Source organism: Hyperoodon ampullatus (assembly GCF_949752795.1).
Source record: "Hyperoodon ampullatus genome assembly, chromosome: 1".
In the NCBI taxonomy this organism is placed as follows: Eukaryota; Metazoa; Chordata; class Mammalia; order Artiodactyla; family Ziphiidae; genus Hyperoodon; species Hyperoodon ampullatus.
The window spans coordinates 155,132,620-155,153,677 of NC_136914.1; the positions used below are offsets into that span (position 1 = coordinate 155,132,620).

Below are 21,058 nucleotides of genomic sequence, written 5' to 3' on the forward strand. Positions count from 1 at the left end.
ACCAAATAGTATACCATCTATTTATATGAAAGGTTCAAAACAGACAAATCTATAAAAACAAAAAGTAGATTAGTAGGTTAGTGCGTGTATGTGCGCATGCATGCATGTAGGGGGACAAGAAAAGGAAGTGACTGCTAAAACATGGAGTTTCTACTTTGAGGTGAAGAAAGTGTTCTACAATTACACAGTGATGGTTGCAGAACTTTGTTTAAATTTAAATGAGTGATTTTATGGTATGTGAATTATATCTCAATAAAGTTGTTATTATAAAAATACCATAGAGAACAAATGTATGGACACCAAGGGGGAATGTGGTGGGGGGGTGGGGGGGGTGGTGGGATGAACTGGGAGATTGGGATTGACATGTATACACCGATGTGTATAAAATTGATGACTAATAAGAACCTGCTGTATAAAAAAATAAATAAAATAAAATAAAATAAATACCATAGAAGCAAAAATAAACAAATGAGACCTAATCTAACTTAAACACTTTTGCACAGCAAAGGAAAACACCAACAAAATGAAAAGACAATCTACAGAACGGGAGAAAAAAATTGGCAAACGATGAGACCGACACGAGGTTAAATATCCAAAATACACAAAAAGCTCATATAACTCAGTATCAAAAAACAAACAAACAACCCAATCAAAAAACTGGGCAGAAGACCTAAATAAACATTTCACCAAAGAAGACATACAGATTATCAACAGGCACATTGAAAAGATGCTCAACATTACTAATTATTAGAGAAATGCAAATCAAAACCACAATGAGGTATCACCTCACACTGGTCAGAATGGCCATCAACAAAAAGTCTACAAATAAGAAATGCTGGGGAGGGTGTAGAGAAAAGAGAACCCTCATGTACTGTTGGTGGGAATGTAAATTGGTGCAACCACTATGTAGAACACTATGGGGGTTCCTTAAAAAAGTAAAAATAGAGCTACCATATGATCCAGCAATCCCACTCTTGGGGGTACATATCCAGAAAAAATAAAAATTCTAATTTGAAAAGATATATGCACATCAATGTTCACAGCAGCACTATTTACAATAGCCATGACATGGAAGCAACCCAAGTGCCCATCAACTGACAATTAGCTTAAGGACATGTAGAGTGTGTGTGTGTGTGTGTGTGTGTGTGTGTATTTATATATATACACACACAATAGAATATTACTCAGCCATAAAAAGAATGAAATATCGCCTTTTACAACAACATGGATGGACCTAGAGAAAATTATACTTAGTGAAGTCAGACAGAGAAAGACAAATACTATATGATATCACTCATGTGGAATCTAAAAAATAATACAAATGAATCTATATACAAAAAAAACCAAACCTTTTGCACAGCAAAGGAAACCTTAAACAAGACAAAAAGACAACCCTCAGAATGGGAAAAAGTATTTGCAAACAAATCAACGGACAAAGGATTAATCTCCAAAATATATAAACAGCTCATGCAGCACAGTATTAAAAAAACAAAAACAACCCAATCCAAAAATGGGCAGAAGACTTAAATAGACATTTCTCCGAAGAAGACATACAGACGGCCAAGAAGCACATGAAAGGTTGCTCAACATCACTAATTATTAGAGAAATGCAAATCAAAACTACAATGAGGTATCACCTCACACCAGTTAGAATGGGCATCAGCAGAAAATCTACAAACAACAAATGCTGGAGAGGGTGTGGAGAAAAGGGAACCCTCTTGCACTGTTGGTGGGAATGTAAATTGATACAGTCACTATGGAGAACAGTATGGAGGTTCACTAAAAAACTAAAAAGAGAATTACCATATGATCCAGCAATCCCACTACTGGGCATATACCCAGAGAAAACCATAATTCAAAAAGACACATGCACCCCAATGTTCCCAATGTTCATTGCAGCACTATTTACAATAGCCAGGTCATGGAAGCAACCTAAATGCCCATCGACAGACGAATGGATAAAGAAGATGTGGTACATATATACTATGGAATATTACTCAGCCATAAAAAGGAACGAAATTGGGTCATTTGTTGAGACGTGGATGGATCTAGAGACTGTCATACAGAGTGAAGTAAGTCAGAAAAACAAATATTGTATATTAACGCATATATGTGGAACCTAGAAAAATGGTACAGGTGAACCGGTTTGCAGGGCAGAAATTGAGACACAGATGTAGAGAACAAACGTGTGGACACCAAGGGTGGAAAGCGGTGGGGGTCTGGGGGTGGTGTGATGAATTGGGTGATTGGAATTGACATGTATACACTGATGTGTATAAAATTGATGAGTAATAAGGACCTGCTGTATAAAAAAATAAATAAAATTAAATTTAAAAAAAACAAGAAAAAAAACCCAAAACAAAACAGACTCACAGACATAGAAAACAAACTTATGGTTACTAAAGGGGAGAAGGGGGTGGGACAGATTAGGAGTATAGGATTAACAGGTACATAATACATAATACTACTTAATTATGTTGCTTAGCTTCTTTCCATCCATGTCAAATCAAATATTAATGCTTAAAAATATTGCCCATTTAGATAATAATGCTATAGTAACAAACTTTAAAGTATTAATTTGATAGAAATATTCTATTTTATTTATTGGATAACTTGAAACCTGCTAGTTTAAAATTCACTTTCAGGGCTTCCCTGGTGGCACAGTGGTTAAGAATCTGCTTGCCAATGCAGGGGACAAGGGTTCGAGCCCTGGTCCAGGAGGATCCCACATGCCACGGAGCAACTAAGCCCATGTGCCACAACTACTGAGCCTGTGCTCTAGAGCCCGCGAGCCACAACTACTGAGCCCAGTGCCGCAACTACTGAAGCCCACGCACCTAGAGCCCGTGCTCTGCAACAAGAGAAGCCACCCAATGAGAAGCCCGTGCACCGCAACAAAGAGTAGCCCCTGCTCGCCGCAACTAGAGAAAAGTCTGCACACAGCAACAAAGACCCAATGCAGCCAAAAGTAAAAATAAATAAATAAAGTTATAAAAAAATAAAATAAAATTCACTTTCAGGGACTTCCCTCGTAGTCCAGTGGTTAAGAATCCACCTTCCAATGCAGGGGACACTGATTCAATCCCTGGTCGGGGAAGTAAGATTCCCACATGCTGTGGGGAAACTAAGCCCACGCGCTCTAGAGCCTGCACATCGCAACTGGAGAGCCTGCACGCCTCGACTAGAGAGAAGCCTGAGCGCAGCGACGAAGAGCCTGTGCGCCACAACGAAGAGCCTGCGCGCTGCAACAAAAGATCCCACGTGCCGCAACTAAGAGCCAATGCAGTTGAATAAATAAATTAAAAAATATTTTAATTCACTTTCAGAAGAAAAGAACAAATGCAAATCTCTATTTTGAACTTGTTAAAATATCAAAGCAACAATAAAAGTTATAAATCCAGATGAACCACTAAACTAAACAGACTCAAACTTTGCTAAAATTTATTGTTCAGATTAATTCTAATTAGGTTATGCCATTACTGCAACACAAATCAAAATATATTTTTTAAAAAGGTACATTATGAAACATGCCAATATTCTAAACATGCTTAAAAACACCTTCACTAGTTCCCCTACCATTTTACAGAATAAGGTCTAAATGCTTTTATACTGCCATAAAAAAAAACTTCAAAATTTGTCTTCCACTTTCCTTGTCACCTCCATCTCCCACCTGTTCTTGTACCATCTTCCCTCTTTTACCTTATGACACAGTCACACCCAACTTCTCACTCTTCATCCCAATACACTATTTTTTGTGTTATGTACCGTACATATTGGTCTGTTAGCCTAGATTTTCTTTTTCCACATGGCAAATTCCTACTCATCCTTCAAATTTCAAACCCTTCCTAAAACCTTTCTGACATGCCAATGGAAATCATTTCTTCTCCTATATAGGGACATTTTCTTAACCCCGAATTACTGTACTTTTCAAGCTGTACTGTAATCACATATGATATCTGCTTCCCTGTCATATTATTAGTCTATAGAGGCAGCTATGCTACTGTATTGATATTTGGAACCACGATACCAAGCAAAATACTGCTTTCTAAATACGAGCTAGTTTTAGTCGAATGAGAAGCTTTGGTACTTGTCACCACTCTTAAAACCTCTGATAGGTCCAGTGTGCCTTAGTCACTTCACGCTACAGTTAGTGATAACAAATATTCTGAGATCAAAAGGAGGGTGAGTATGAATGTAATACTTGGGAAACATTTTCCCTCATTCTTTTACTGGCTCTATGTCACAGGTTGAGAGAAGAAAAGGGGAAGTCAGAAAAGAGGCGGAGCTGAATCTGAGGAAGTAAGGAGTAAGGTCAAATGAATAGCTCAGAATCTGTGAAGTTGGGGGAAAAAAACCAGGATGCACTGAAGCCTTCTAAAAAAAACTGAAGCCATTCTCTCTCCATGGGTCAACCAAGTCTAATATACTTACTTACTAGTACTGTTCAACTTGAAATTAACCAGGTAATTTGAGATTTCACTTCCTCATAACTTGTATAAAACATGGAAAAACTGTAAGTCAAATTCCATCTCTACCACTCACCAGTTGAGAGAAAATGGATGAGACTCCTAACATTTCTGAGCCATTCCTTATTTGTAAAAACAGATGTTATAACACCTACTCCACAGGCCTAATGTTAAGATTAAACAGCTATAACAGACATAAATTAAACAGATACTAGCCAGAGACTCAGGAAATGTTCTTCTTTTTTTCTCTTCCCTCTTCCTATGCTAAAACAGTGCTACAAAAGAGGGGAAAAGAAAGACCAAGACAAGAACCTCCTGATGGATAAGGCCAATCGTTTGTTCTCAGACTTCAACCAAACTTTCCTTAACATTTATCACTGAGAACCAAGTTACTTTTGATTTGTAAAAATGGTTCTCTTCTTTCGGTAATACTCTGCTAATACTCTCCCCCCTTCTCCAATCTTCCTTCTACCTTAGTCTAAGAACTCTTATTTCTCACTGGCTTATTCCAAAAGCTTCAAGCTCTAATCAATTTCTTCTGTAAATGCGAAATCAATTTGCATTTCCAAAATGCAAATTTGGTTATGTTATTTTCCCATGTAAACTCCTTCAGTGACCTCTCACTACCTTCAAGATAAAATCCAAACTCCTTACTAGGAAACGCAAGGTTCTTAAAGATCTTACCCAGCCATCCTACTCACCCTCATTCAATTCTTCTTGCCACTGCTCTCTGCAAACCATAGGTCCCAAACTCACTAAAGTTCCCCAAATATGCTACCTTCTCTCAAGCGTCTTGCTTTGTTTCAAAAAGTGTCTCTGCCTCTCCCCAGATCCCTCACTTGCCCAATTCCAAGTTCTTTCAGATTCAGTTTAGGTTCCCCTGCCCGCCCTCCAGGAGAATCCTCCCTGTTATCCCACCCTACATCTGGTTCCAAATTCTCCTATGTATTCCTATAAAACACTATGATTAACACAGGACTTACTATCATTTTGTTCTATATTCCAAATCAGACTGTGAGCTTCTTGGGCTTTTAATCAAGCTCACAAATAGGGCATTATTAATCTGTTTATAAATTGGTTGTTCAGAACTCAGAACACACTTTTTCAAAGAAATAATGAAATAACTGGTATTTATTATCCCAAGTTGTTTCATAAGCACTCTTAAAAAACCCATAATCCATATTATTGATTAAACACTATACATTTATGACAGGCTGGAAAAAATAAAGCATTTGCAAATGTTCAGTATTTCAGCTAATTAGTTTTAGGGCTAGCCTAGACATCCAATCACCATCCAATCACTATTTCTATTTGAAAGTGCCTTCTGAATTCTAACTCTGGACACTGGTACCAAATCTCCTTCTGCTATAGCCCTAATACTCTGCCCTCTTCCACTGTACAGAGAGTTGGAGTTTCCAGCTATAGCAATTATATATACAGGATGTTTGCAAGCTAGGTGTTCAGGTAACAGGTATCATCTGCAAACACATGACGACATTTTCTTTTCAATGTATATGAATACTGAAAACCCTGAAACTAATACTGTTCTTAATGGCATGGATATCTTTTTATATCCTCCACAGACCTAGGACATGTGTTCAATTTCTAAAATTTAAAAAATATACTAAATATGTATTGAATTAGTTGAAAGATATTTATTTGTCAAAATAATCACATAGTACATCAGTTAAAGAGAAAGATAGATTTGAACCCTTTTAGGGATTTTCTTTGGCGGGGGGTAGGGGAGTGGTGGAAGAAAAGGGAATATGTTGATCAAAGAGTCCAATCTTCCAGCTATACATGTTCTAGGGATCTGGGGATCTAATGTATAGCATAATGATTATAGTTAACAATGATTATAGTTAACAATACCATATTATATACTTGAATTTAAAAAAAAAGAATTTTCTGTGGAAGTTCGAGATAAGGCCAATACTGTGCTGTTATCTACAGGAGTTGACTTAATTTGTTCTCTATCAAAATACAACATGACCTTTTAAAATATCCAAGCAAACCATAAACATATCATTATCTTTGACATAGTACCTGGCACTGAATAATTACCATTAGCCTGTGTGAAAGTCAAATAAAAACTGACTAGCACCTTAAAACTCATTATGAAAAAATCAGAAGTTTTTTCCTAACATCATTTACAAAATATAGCATCAAGCTGTCACATTACTAGAGCCATGGGAGAGAGCTTCCTGTTGTCCTCTGGCCTCTTCCTAACCTGAAAACTCCCTAGAGGAAAGGCACTGGGAGTATGGATAGCAGGTGACAGAACATTAGCTGACAGTGTCTCCCAGGGACTAGGGCTGATACTGATCTTTGGTTTTTTACTCTCCCCTTTCACCTTATTTCACTGCTTACTCCCTTTCACTCCCATTTTCAAGTTAGTATTCCTTACTAGTATAGGTATGACAGTACTTGTCTTCAGTACTGAATCTAAAACTAATAAAAGGTCCACTCTAGCACTAACAACTGAAGGAGTGAATACCTGTGACTGAATAAACTTAGTGAGGAGTTTAAGATATAACCACTATGGGAACCTGATATCTTGCTATCTGTTCAAGTTTTCTTTAAGTTTATTCTCCAACAATTCTGCACTTTTAGAAGCTGCCAACAAAACATAAGACTGTCTCTAGTACAAAATCCTATTTTAGTTTCCAAGTGTGCATTTAATGAGGAAACCTTAAAGAGGAAGCCTATTTGTAGCATGTAATTTAAAAAATATAATTAGATGGTTTAATGTAAAATCAGAACTGAAATCAAAATTTTGTTTTAAAACTGAAAGTTTTAAATAAATATCCGTGTACTTGACTCCTAGATAGACCCGCTGTCAAGGAAACCCTAAGCTTTAATAAATGAAAAGCTAAAGTAAGAGGATAGTTACTTTAAATATAACTATAAAGAAGATTATTACTGATTTCCAAACCTGCTTGCTAGTTGATATTTCGTTACTGCTTAATAAATTTTTCCAAAATCGGAGAATAATCCACATAAACTAAATACACAAAAATCTCATGATTACAGGGAATGAATACCACTGAAATGCTTAAAAAATAGAGCACTCCAAAATCTCTACTTGACAGATACACTTCTATGTAATCTCCGCACCAATCTGAGGCATTCTTTTACCTTTTTACATATGAAAAAAATACTGTAACTGAGCAGGATTTAAAAAATAACATAAAATTCATTTTAAAGCTAGATTTTCTTTCCATTTTTTTCTTTCCCCTCACTTAGAATGTCCCTTTAATTTGCAATCAACAAAAATAGGACTTTTTTTTTTTTTTTACAAACCATGAAGAGATAACACCAGGATCCTAGTAAAAATGTCCATAGTCCAGTCATTATTTTGCTGCATAATAAAAAAGGCAAAGGAGGAAGACAACACATAAGAAATGCCATGGTGACCACTGCCATGTGCCCTTTAGTTCCCACCTATTCCAGAGCTTTGTGTTCTCACTAGGAGATAAAGACTGTCCTCTTCACACCTCTCTGCAGACAGACCTCGGTTTGAATCTCTGCTCTGCTACTTAGGAGTTGTGTGACCAGAGACAAATGTTACTGTACACGTTCAGATCGTAGTCAACTCATCTGCAAAATGGAGCCAATTATCTCTGCCTTGCAGGATTGTTGAGAAGAACAAATTGAGATAAAAACATGTTCTCAATGTTAGTAATGACACCTAATTTTTTTTGAGAGATTTTACCATTTGCCTGACACTATTCTAAGCTCTTTACGAAGAATACCTTCAATCCTCAAAACGACCATATGTAATTGTTACTGTTATTATTCCTCATTTACAGATGAGTAAATTGAGACTCAATGAGTTTAAGAAACTTGTCTAAGGTCACAAAGCTAATAAGTGACAAAGTCAGGATTTGAATTTAGAAGAAAAGACACAAAACCCCACAGCTTTTAGCTCTTTAGTGCTGCAGCTGGCACACAGTAAGTACTCAAAAATGTTAGGTATTATTAAAATCTAAATGCTGTGAGTTAAGAATTTAGGGATTTTTAATCTGTAATATATTCAAGAAAAAAGTAGTTAAATAAGACAAGGTGATAGGAGAAAAGCCATTAATGCTAAATCTTTTTGATTTTCCAATTTTTTTTTCTGTCTAAGGAAAAGGGGTTTTCAACCACTGCACCTAATTGTAAGCAGAAAAAAAACGGGGGTAATTTAGGCTGACAAATAACATTACGCAAAATAACACATTTTTGAAATGTGTAAAATAAGGATCATGAGATTAAAAAGTGAGACATATGTAGGATCTGAATAATATATACATTAAATAATAATAATAATTCAGGACCTGGGAGCAATGACCCATCATTAGCAATGACCACACATTACGATCACATCTTGGTTTCTAAAACACCCTTCTCTACTATAGGCACCAGGACTAAAGAAAATGGTTTGTCCCAGGCTTGCAGCAGCCCAAACACAAGATGAGCTAGGAACATCTTATCGAGGACTTAAGGTACTTAAAATAAGTGCTTAAAGATTCATGGGAACATTTAAAAAAGACAGTTTGAAGGAGCTGCTATTGGCCAGGACAAGTTGCTATCAAAATAATTAATGACAGTAATGGATTATTACCCACTGAATAAAATAAGAATCCACGAGTCAATATGAACCCAAAGAAATCAACAAGGGAGAAGAGAAAGCTCTTCTTCACAATGAAACCTCAACTCATAAATATAGAAGGAATGTTGGAACTAGAAAATCACCAATGAATGTTAAAACTAATGAGTGACGGTTTAAAAAAAAAGAACAGGAAATTTACGTAGTGTCATAGAATTTCCCCACAAATTACTTATTAATTTCAATGGAAAAAAGAAGTACCTTTACAGTTGAGAAACCTGGCAGACACCATCTTAATCAAGTGGTCAAAGTTAACATCATCAATATGGGGATAAATCAACAACATGTGCCTCGGACACAATGTACTGAGAATACAACATTACTTCAGTGGTAATCTTGCCAAAAAAATGCATGATTTGAATCTAATCACAAGTACACACCAGATAACCCCAAACTGAGGGACATTCTACAAAATAACTGGCCTCTATTATTCAAAAATGTCAAAGTCAAGAAAGAGAAAGAAAGGTTAAGGGACTGTTCTAGGTTGAAGGAATCTAAACAGAAATGACAACTAAATTCAGTGCATGACCCTGGGTCATGGAAACAGCTATAAATGATCTTACTGAGACAACTGTTGAGATTTGACTATGGACTGTGTAACAGATATTACTGCAACAGTGCTCAATTTCTTGACAACTGTATTGTGTTTATGTTATGTAAGGCATTGTCCTTACAGTCAGGAAATACATACTGGAGTATTTAGAGGTAAAGGTTCAGGATATCTCCACCTTCAAATGACGTAGGAAATAATGTTTATAGAGAGAAGCAAATGTGGCAAAAATGGTATAAAGTGTATACGGTAGTTTCTTTCACTCTTCTATAAGATTGAAATTATATAAAATAAAATTACCCCAAATTCAGAAAGATAAATGGGTATGTAGATTTTTAAGGTAAGAAAAATTACTCTCCATCTGGAACCCTCTATTTTCAACCCACCACCTCAAATCATGCATAAGGATTTGAATATTTAAAAAATGCAAAGGAAGTGGAAACTTTTAGTTAAGCGGATTGTTTACAGAGCAAATCCTTCCACTCAATTATAAAGATAACAGAAAGAGAATCATGGTCATGTATAATAACCTGAAAGATCACTTATTGGTTCAGTCAGACTATTAGAATTAATGGACGAACTGAATAGCTTAATACTCAACAGTTATACTTATCAAAGGCAGAAAAAGATATTAAACAGCCTGCAACACATAATCGCATGCACAGTTTCTTCATCTAGCATGATGTGAACTAATACTTCATGAAGCAGGAAAATAACTAAAAATTTGGGGTCTTCTAAATATATGACGGGAAAGGCCACAGGGACTTCAGAGGAGCAATGTCCTATTTCTCTTTCACTTTTATAAAGTCCACATGATTCATTTTGATTAGACTAAAGTAGCATGCAAAGCAGAAAATAAAACATTCCCAAAAGGAATCCTAAAAGGGTGCTACAGCAATCATCAGCCAAAAGCTTCAGTCAGGACTCATTCTTTTGCATGTGGCATGAGAGAAAATGCACTTCGGAAAGAAGAAAGCACTCTATCATCATGAAAAATGCATTGTTACTTACAAAATGGTAGAGAGGTCCAAAGGAGAAAACACAAAACAAATAAACATGCAAAACACCTCATTTCGAGTGACCCAACCTTCTATAGCTGAAACCAAGCTATTGAGCTAAATCTGCAAAGACACATTTTTTAAGGACTAGTAAGACTGTGGACATAAAAAGAAAACTCGAGTAGGAAAAGATCAAGAACTGGTGTAAAGCTAAAGCAGACCTGCTTCCTCATCCTCCTCCTCCTCTTCCTCATCATCGGAAGTGGATGACAAGGGAGTTGGTGCGGAGCTAGCTTGATTATTAACATATTCACCATACTGCATGCCTGTAAAGTGGAAAGCACAAACACAAGAGTCAAACCAACAGGAAAGATGAGAAATAAAATTCTGACATTGCATTAAAAGTGAGAAAGAACTCTGACATTCCGAAGAACATCCCAGCATGCATATTAATATCAGCTAATTTATTATCAAAACTGAAACAAACCGTTAGAAAATCTCTGCGAAGCAGTTTAGTAAAAGCAGCTTTAATATGAACTAGTTGGTTTAAGTGTAAAAAAAGAAAGTACCATGTCTGACACTGTTAATACTTAGGAAACTGCACTGATATTCTCTGAACGTTTTACTGAGCTCTATACATGTTTACCTTCTTTGAGCTTGGGGCCCTTGTGGTATACTTCCTTTGGGACTGTGTATTCTTGGTGAGCAGTGATCATTTCTACTGAAATGAATTTATACAGCACACAACACACGTACAGATATACTTGGTACCTTCCTTTTGCTAATGCCACCCTGCTGGTAACTCAGTTCTCATAATGGAAAAAGAATGAGTTAAGGAAAAGAACTGTATTGAGCATAGTTCTCTGCTCAGAGTAGACGCTCAAAAAAAAAAAAAAAAAAAAGGCTTATTAACTGTGGCCCTACAAGTGAGACAATTACAGAAAAGTAAATTTTCTGAGATGGCCAATCATCTCAGCATCAGACTAATGCCTACATGTGAGTCTGAAGTAGGTGAATGAGACTAGTCCTCAGTGTGAGATACAGCAAGAGAAAGCAGAGTCTGTGGAAAAGGCACAACAACTGGTAACTGTATAGTACTTCCCTTTAAAAAAAAAGTTGATTGCATATTTTTATTATTTGATTAATCTAGCAAAAGATTTTCAAGAACACGTCACAATATTGGAAGCACAATGAAGCCCTGCCTCACCGAAAAAATCATGTGGTAGACCTCTGATGCTCTCTTCATTGTTTTTTTCAGATGACCTCTTTTGTTTTTTGTTTTTTTTGTTTGTTTGTTTTTGTTTTTTTGCGGTAAGTGGGCCTTTCACTGTTGTGGCCTCTCCCGTTGCAGAGCACAGGCTCCGGACGCACAGGCTCAGCGGCCATGGCTCACGGTCCCAGCCGCTCCGCGGCATGTGGGATCTTCCCGGACCGGGGCACGAACCCGTATCCCCTGCATCGGCAGGCGGACTCTCAACCACTGTGCCACCAGGGAAGCCCTCAGATGACCTTTTAAATTAGCATGGAGAAACATAACTCATGCCTATCATAAGAAAAAAGCTATTAAAGAATAAAATCTGAACTTAGAAGAGAGCAAAGGTTAAACTGTATATGAATGAAGTTTTGACCCTCATGACTAAAGAAGTCATGGAAGAATCTGCTAGCTTTGCTGAAACATGTTTTAAATACAGATAAAATGGCAGTTATCACAAATTCATCTGAGAAAGTAAAAATCAATGTAAAATAAGTTCAGGCAACACAAAAAATAAACTTGGTACCTTGAAAGACCAAATTCAGAGTGGCATGTTCCTCTAATAAAGGCCTAGTTAAAATGAAAATTTGACTAATATTAGACCTTAGGTTAAATATACTAAGAAGTTTATAACAGACATGAGTTAACAGTAAAAAGATTTTATAGAAAAGAAATTCTTCAATTTAAGAACTTCTTTAAAAACGAAGTACTTTCCCAAAATGTCAATTAGCATTGCACTTTAAAAAGTACACATGTATGTATGTATATAATAAGCAGAAGTAAGAGAAAGAAGAAAAAAAAGAAATTACATTTACTGTGCTAAGAGAGGCCAAAAAGCAGGAAGAAAATCCACTCTTTTCATGACTGAATCATTCTGTAGACTGCTGACTCTAACTAATCAAAGAAGCCAAAGCATAGGGCAAACCTATATGTATTATAAGACAAATATTTTCCTCTCTTTTTCCAGATTTACTGAATAAAAACAGATATCACATATTATTGGAAAAATATCCAATGCTTAATTGGAAGCAAATGAGATGGCTATCCAATGATTAAAGAAAAATTTATAGAGCAACTACTTAATGCACTGGAACAAACCTATAAATAAGAACAGAGTAATATTATTTATTACAATATCATTTTAGATTATACAATGGTTGCCAACGTACTGTATATTAACAGAATGTCACACAACATACTTAATTTTACTGTCCTAAAAAAAAGATGCAATCCTTTTTGAGAAGTGCCGGAGATGAAAGTATCAAGATTTAAGCTCTTCCCAACTGCGACTCAATATTTAAGGCTCAGAATTTAGCCTTCCTTTGCTCGTTTAAGTAAACTTTGTTAAAAGCTTGGGAATACTAACAGCAGAAGGATATGATATTTTAGTTAATCCACAGAAGAATGGTAAGAGCTCCAGAATAACAATCAATTCATATTTAAATGCCCTGCTCTAGGTTGTATACAGCACACTGTCGAAATGTCCTGGGGTACCTCCCACCCTAGCCATCACCACCAAACAAGGAAGGAATGCCACACCCCCAATTCATTCTGTCTTAAGCAGAGCTTCCAAGGTATGAATCTAGAAAACCAAGAGGCGGGACGCTATTTCACAGACTGAATGACATGATGAAGAGCCTGTTACTGACAGGGTCCCAATATTTTCAAAAAGACATTCTGTTTAAACTACCCATCATTAAAGTACCTTCAGGCCAAATTCTCCAGGAGAGTTGGAGTTGCTTAATAAAAGGCATCTTTACCGTTCCCTAGATACAGTTACACTGGGAATAAATAAAACTAGTTTTAAGAGAAAACAAATCCCTTGTGGAGGTTAGCTTTTTTAAATTCAAGAGTTCAGACTTGAGCAACTGTTACCTTTCCTAATCTGGTCTTCTAAATAGGTACACACACTAGAAGACTTTGCAAGGGTTCCCACGAAAGAAGGCTTTTAAGGGAATCACTCTCCACAGTACTCTCTTTCCTATATCTTATCCACCTAAGAAAGTACCTGTGTTAAGAACAGACTTTTTCTCACTTTACAAAGGAAAACACATTACCTTAACTTATCCTAAATCTTACTAGGAAAGCTTCCTCCTTCTTTAAATGATTGATCAAGGCACCCTAAATCTACAGACTATCTTTTACCTTGCCATACATGCTGCAGTTAAAAATGAAACATATTAGGAATAGGGTTGGCTTTATTAATTCAGAAAGTGAAAAGTAGGGTGGCGGCAGTAATGATAAATTTACTTAATGATTCTGCGTATGTGAAGGCCCCAACCACTACTGCCAAAGAATCCATTGCTTTTGAAAGAGTCACATGAGAACAAAGCAAAAACAGTAAGAAATACTGAACAGACAAGCAGCAGGACATTATGGATAAAGATGGGGTCTCTGGGTTCAATTCCAGGTAATACCACTTACTAGCTGTGTGTCCTTGGGCAAAATTACTAACCTCTCTGTTCTTCATTTATATCATCTGTAAGGTGGGGTAATAACTACCTCAAACAGCTGCTGGGAGGATTAAATGAATTAATATATTTTAAATCTTATTAGAATGGTGCCTGAAATATAGTAAATACTATAGTAGTATTCACTACTATTACTATTGAACTTTAAAACCACGTTTTTGTATCTATTTAATTAAAAACAATTATTTTTAACTATTCTTAATACTTATCCCTAGGACAAGTCATTAGTTAGAAAAGGAACCTTCTACCAACCTGAATAATACTCTTAGTAATGCTAGTTCTTTTAAAAATAAGTAGAAAATTTTCTAGGACTACCAGTCTTTTTCAAGAGACACTGGATAAAACTCATAGGTAAAAATTCTACATGTTTCTTTCAGAAGCTATGAGATGTTCAATAAAGTACTTTACAACCTATTTTATCATAAAATATTAATAATGGTTATAATCATTTCATATCCCCTTATACTTTATACAGTACTTAATGCTTTCTACCTCCTTTTAACCAAAAAACAAAAATTTACTAGCAGGTAAACCTATTAGTACTTAGTAATATATATATATATATGTGTGTGTATATATATATAATAAAATACATGGGAACATTTTTATCATGATGTATGATGAAATTAAGAGTTATTTCTAATTTTTATGCTTGATTCCTATTTAAATACTAAAAAAAGCCAAATAACAGAGTTTGATACACACTATGCATATATTTACCACAGGAATACAATGCTTTTTAATATAATCCTTGCTTCACAAATAGCCTAGTATTAGGTACATATTACAATGCTTTATTTCAAATTTGGCAATGAGAAACAGCATATTGACTCACTGCCTAGTTTTTATAACCTATACTATAAAAAAGAATAATCTTTGACATTTAAATTTGATTGCTCTTAGTAATTTGGCTTAGGATATGTAGGATGAAATTTATTTCTGAGCGGAGTTTATGATACCCCTTGAAACTTAAGGAACACATTTCTTTGAATTAAAAAATTAAATCAGGATTTTTGACAAAGAATAAAATTTGTGTCACTGGTTTGAAAATGAGGACTGCCTTTGCCAATTAGGTTATATGGAGATGCCATCCATGAGATAAATGACTTATGTCACAGCTTGAAGTTTTTGATAAAAATACATTAAAGTATGTGATATTATACTGGCAATGATATAATAAAATTCACAATATTTTGAATAATTGCTAACTCAGTAAAACAAACACTGGGTTTGGAAGCAGAAGATCTGCACTGGGTCTTGGTATCCCTTTTGGGAACTTCTATGTCTTTGGGTAAAACACCTAACCTCTCTAAACCTCAGTTTCCTCATCTATAAAATAAAGGTGAAATATGATATGTCTGCTTCACATGATGATCAAGTGAGATAATAAAACTTAAAGGTATTTTAAAATTGCAAACTGCTACATGAAATAATAATGTTACCAACTATCTACAATCTGGAAAATAAAATTCAACCAACAACAATAAAAATTTCTCACATGTAACTCAGAAGGTTAAATAACTTTATAGAACAATATTGCTTTAATAAAACCCTTTCAATACCATTCCTATCTACTTTACATGAACAAAGTTTCTCAGTAATCATATATATGCAAATAAAAACTATGAATGAAATTTTTCTAAAGTTTATCTTATTCTAATAATGAATCAAGCAATTCAGGTACAGAAAGCTATGGTGGGATGGAGGGAAAGCCATTTATCTCAATGAAAGATGTATTTCCAATAAAAATGTACTTTCCATTAAAAAAATACCAAAATTCACGATGTTTATGTCGTTTTTTTTTTTTTTTTTTTTTTTTTTTTTTTTTTTTGCGGTACATGGGCCTCTCACTGTTGTGGCCTCTCCCATTGCGGAGCAGAGGCTCCGGACGCGCAGGCTCAGCAGCCATGGCTCACGGGCCCAGCCGCTCCGCGGCATGTGGGATCTTCCCAGACCAGGGCACAAACCCGTGTCCCCTGCATCGGCAGGCGGACTCTTAACCACTGCGCCACCAGGGAAGCCCTATGTCGTTTTGACCCACTAGATACTGACAATGATTGTACTGATAGAAAAGTCCAGAACAAAAAATGTTAATGTTTAGACACTTATGGTTATAGACAATATTTTAAAATTTCAATTATATATAATGTTATTGTAGCAGAAAAGCATGATAGAGTGATAAAAGGGTTTCTAGCTTAAGAATATATTATATTATTACTACATTCAAGGGAAACATTCAAGGGATGTTAAGAAGAAAAAGGAAAAATGTAAACTTTCTAAATGTTAAAGAAGGGCTAATTTCACTTTCTTTCTTTCTTTTTTTTTTTTTTTAAACCTTTTGGCCTCACTGCACAGCATGTGGGATCTTAGTTCTCCGACCAGGGATCAAACCTGCGGCCCCTGCACTGGAAGCGCAGAATCTTAACCACTGGACCGCCAGGGAAGTCCCTTTACTATCTTTTAAAGGATGACAGGCTTCATTCCAGTGGATACACAGAAAAACAACATCTTTTTTGTAAAAGTCAACATACTGAGTATGTTGAAAATTATATAACTGCAAGTATTTAAACTTTTGGTGAAAAATTTTAGATGTCAATCTAAAAATGTTCAAGTAGTTACAGTTTTTTCAAAAAATTTTTAGGAGATAGATATGCAAGCAAAAATTTGAAGCCTCTCCTGTAAAAACCAGTAAAAAATGCTGAGAGAATAGCTCAGAAAGGGTGTCTTTGAAGCTGGGAATGTCAACTGAAAAAAAAAGCACAACCTAAAAGTTGAGAACTGTGTTATTTGGTGGACTTTCTGAGGACTTCAAGCCCGGAAGACAGCCTCTCAGGCAGCTCTGAGGAATGGCTCCGAAGAGGTAAGGGAGGAGCCGGGACATACAGAGGTTTCTGCAACAAAGACCAGAACATCAAAAGATAACCATTAATTAAAGAAAACCAGGTATCTCAAGTCAGTGAACTTAGCACTCTTCTGTGTATGGGAAGATGCAAGAGCCTGGGCTCACTGAATTATTCCTTTCATAGGTACCATAGCTCTCTAGGGCGGTGTCCTGTTCTTTCCTATGCTGAGTCTCCTCGGGCGCACTGCTGCGGGGTTGGCTGCAGTGGCTCAGGGCTCGGCAGTTTGTCTCCATCCTGAGTTCCCTCGGGGCTCACCACTGGCAGCAGCTTTGTAGTGGGTTGGTGGCTCAACATTCTCTGCTTTATGGCAGGCAACACTCTTCATTCACAGGAGAAAAAGACTAACCTCTTTTAAGCATCAATACTTTCGTAGCCTTATCAGACACACAGCACGCCCTACACAGCCGTACCCTGCACACAAGGGGCGTCAGTCCTGTAAACTACAGTTTGCACAACGTACATGGGGCCATAACTCATACGCATCTGTGTGTATCCAGATCTACCCAAAGGCAATGAGACCATAAAGTGACCAATCTCCTACTTCAGAAAATGGAACAATAAAAGCTGCAATTCAAAGGTCTTCAGCATTATCTTTCCTAGGTCTTCAGCATTATCTTTCCTGTTACTTATTCAAGGAGTTTACCTTAGGTAAATCAAGAGTTTAACAGCCAACAAAAACAATAATTCAGCCTCATTTATAGAAAGAGCACAAAATAGAAAGGTTTGAGTTGAAAACCTTTCACTCTGGTGACTTCCCCGGCGGGCCAGTGGTTAAGATGCTGTGCTTCCACTGCAGGGGGCACGCATTCAATCCCTGGTTGGGGAACTAAGATCCCACATGCTGTGTGGTGTGGCCAAAAAAAGAAAGAAAAAAAGAAAAATCTTTCACTCTGCTATTTACTAATTTATAATCTTGGGCCAGTTACCTAATCTTTGTGAATGTCACTTTTCTCACCTGTAAAACCAGGATAATGTCTACCTAGTAGAATTGGTAAGGGGATTAAATGAGATAATAAATATGAAGTATCTGGCACATTGTAACTGCTCGATAAACAATAGTTCCTTCTCTTTTCAAATCTATCTTATTAGTAAGAAAAAGGAAACATAATAATTATAATTATTTAGTGGGAAAGTGGTTTACAAAATGATACAGTAAGATGATAGGATGGTATTTAAACTAAAATGGTCAAAAGAAAAATATAATAGGAAAAAATAAATTAGCGGGGGCAATGTAAAGGGCCAAAACAAGCAGCATATATATCTTAACATCTGGAAGGTAATCATCAATGTAGAGGAAAGACATCACTCATTTAGTTAGGGCTCCTATGTACCCCTAAGTTTCTTCTACTCATGATAAGTAAAACTTTCCTACCAGCCCCTCACTTTGAAAGTAAATGCTTATAATAACTAGATTCTATTCCTAATACACCCACTGGCTTGTTGGGAATCAGTGGACACTCTCTGGTGCTGCAGTTGGTTTTCCTAAAAAAAAGAAAATAATAAGGAAATCTATAATGTATAATCTGATCAAAGGTTAGAAAAGCCTCTGTTGACCACAGGAACACTCAGCAGATATAAGCAGTGAGATCAGCCTAAGGATTTATGTTGCTTTTTCCAAGTCTCAGAACATAAGAGAGTTCTTCATACTCAAGGTGAGGGGCCGTCACTGCATAGTGAATATAGTCCCTAAAATATTACTAATGATTGTGCTGGAAATACAAACCACGTATTCCTAAAAAGAGTTATCTCTCATCATATGAAAAATATAGTATATTAACCTGAAACATCAATAGATCTGGAATTTTAGCCAGACAGAAAACCATCAAGAATACAACCAAAAGAAAAGGCAATGTGGGGAAATGGTCAAAACAACACATTTTAGTCACCTGTCACTTATTTAACACATGGAGAATATTAAACAAGCAAACAAATAAACCATATTGTTTGTCAATGATGCAAGAGTGTGGCTTACAATTTCATTTTCATCCTCTCATCCTCAAAATTGGGTCAAAAGTTACTTTCCATTAATAATAATGACAAGCAAAGAAATCATCAAATAGGATATGGAAATTCACAAAACAAGGAAATCTTGGGTGTTTCATCCCAAAAGAAACTATAATAACCTTTAAAAAATAGAAAATAAATGGCCCATAATGGAGGGATGGAGTAGTAGATTATAATACAATGACACAATGAATTAGCCATGACTATAAAACTGTACAGAGATATATGAAGAACTGCATAATTTAATAAATGTAAAAGCAAAATACAAAATGGTATGTAAACTATGATTGCAATGATATAAAATATATAACAGATTTAACAAAATTCTATAACATAATTATATAAAATCATAAGCAAGAGACTGGAATATATTAAAAATAGTGTTTCAATTGAGATTATAAATTACTTTTTCTCATATTTTCCATAAATTATGCTTAATCGGTTTGACTTTTTAAAATCAGCTATTTGAATTACTGTGTGCGTATATATATGTACAATATATGCAGTATAACAAATTTTTCAAATACCTTTCTGCTGTAATAGCTCTGACGGCCGTGCAACTGAGGCCAAAGGCTCAACTGGGCGACTTGCAGCAGGAGGCGTTCTTGTTGACGAGGCTCCTGACAAAACAGCGGACACTACTGGGCTGGACTTGGGAGGCTGAACATTTTGCATTACAGAACAGGACAAAGTATCTGCAACTGAAGACAAGAAACTATTTCATCCATAGCAGTAAGCTTGAAATATATTAAAATACTAACAAAATACAGCTAATCTGAAGTTCTTGTAAGAAACTTCAGCAGCATCACATTTATCTACTATATCTATATCTAGAAAATAAGGGGTCCAAAGAAATGATTTTCAAAAAAAACAAAAAACATTCACTAAATGTTTTTAAAAGTCTTTAATGGCAATTTTCCTAAAACATTTCACAAGCTTCCATACCTTCTTAAACAAAATGAACCCCAAACAGCTTTTCTTTACTAACTAATGATCACTATTATTAATACTAATTATTGTACTGTGCAATGGTACCTTAGATAGATAAGATGAACAGAGGTTATTTGCTTCTGCAGTAATGTGATTCATGAATTATACAGATGTTTCTAGTATTAGCTCAGATCCCATTTTGTATTGTAAACTGCCACTTCTCATTTGCTGTTTCTAATCAGATCCCATATCTCACAGGTAACTAAGTAAGGGCCTGACAGTAACATAAGGCTGGACCTCTGGAATAAAGTACATGTGATTCATAGTTGGTCTTTTTGATAGCTCAAACTGCCTGACCTACAGGATCATCTTCAGCCAACCAAGAGATAACTGAAAAACCTATGATGACAACCTAAGTGTCCACTGATGGATGAATGGACTTTAAAAATGTGGTGTATATACATACATATATGTATGTGTATGCATATATCAATACATGCATGTGTGTATGTGTATATAAACAGACATATATACAATGGATGAATGGATAAAGAAAATGTGGAAATAAAGAAAACACACATACACAATGGAATATCATTCAACCATCAAAAAGAAGGAAATCCTGCCATGTGACAACATGAAGGGACTTTCAGGTTATTATGCTAATTGAGACAAATCAGACGAAGACAAATAATGCATGGTGTAATTTATATATGGAATCTAAAAAAGCCGAACTCACAGAAACAGAAAGTTTTGGTTGCCAGAAGCAGGGAAGCGGGGGAAATAGGGAGATATTGGTCAAAGAGTACAAACTCTCAGTTATAAGATGAGTA

General features: G+C 35.8%; 1 protein-coding gene across 6 annotated transcripts in view; it reads right to left on the bottom strand.

The window, feature by feature from the left end:
- SEC24B (SEC24 homolog B, COPII coat complex component) overlaps positions 1–21,058 on the bottom strand; it is a gene marked incomplete at its 5' end in the record, with an annotated part of 94,063 nt that overhangs the window by 41,866 nt on the left and 31,139 nt on the right. For 2 of the 6 annotated variants that reach the window (XM_079700982.1, XM_079700981.1), the window contains 2 exons: positions 10,887–10,991; positions 19,823–19,990. In XM_079700982.1, the coding sequence (XP_079557108.1) occupies positions 10,887–10,991; positions 19,823–19,990 (273 nt within the window). Of the gene's footprint in view, positions 1–10,886; positions 10,992–19,822; positions 19,997–21,058 lie in introns of all 6 variants that reach the window. The other 4 variants (XM_079700980.1, XM_079700979.1, XM_079700984.1 and 1 more) reach the window with 2 other exon arrangements.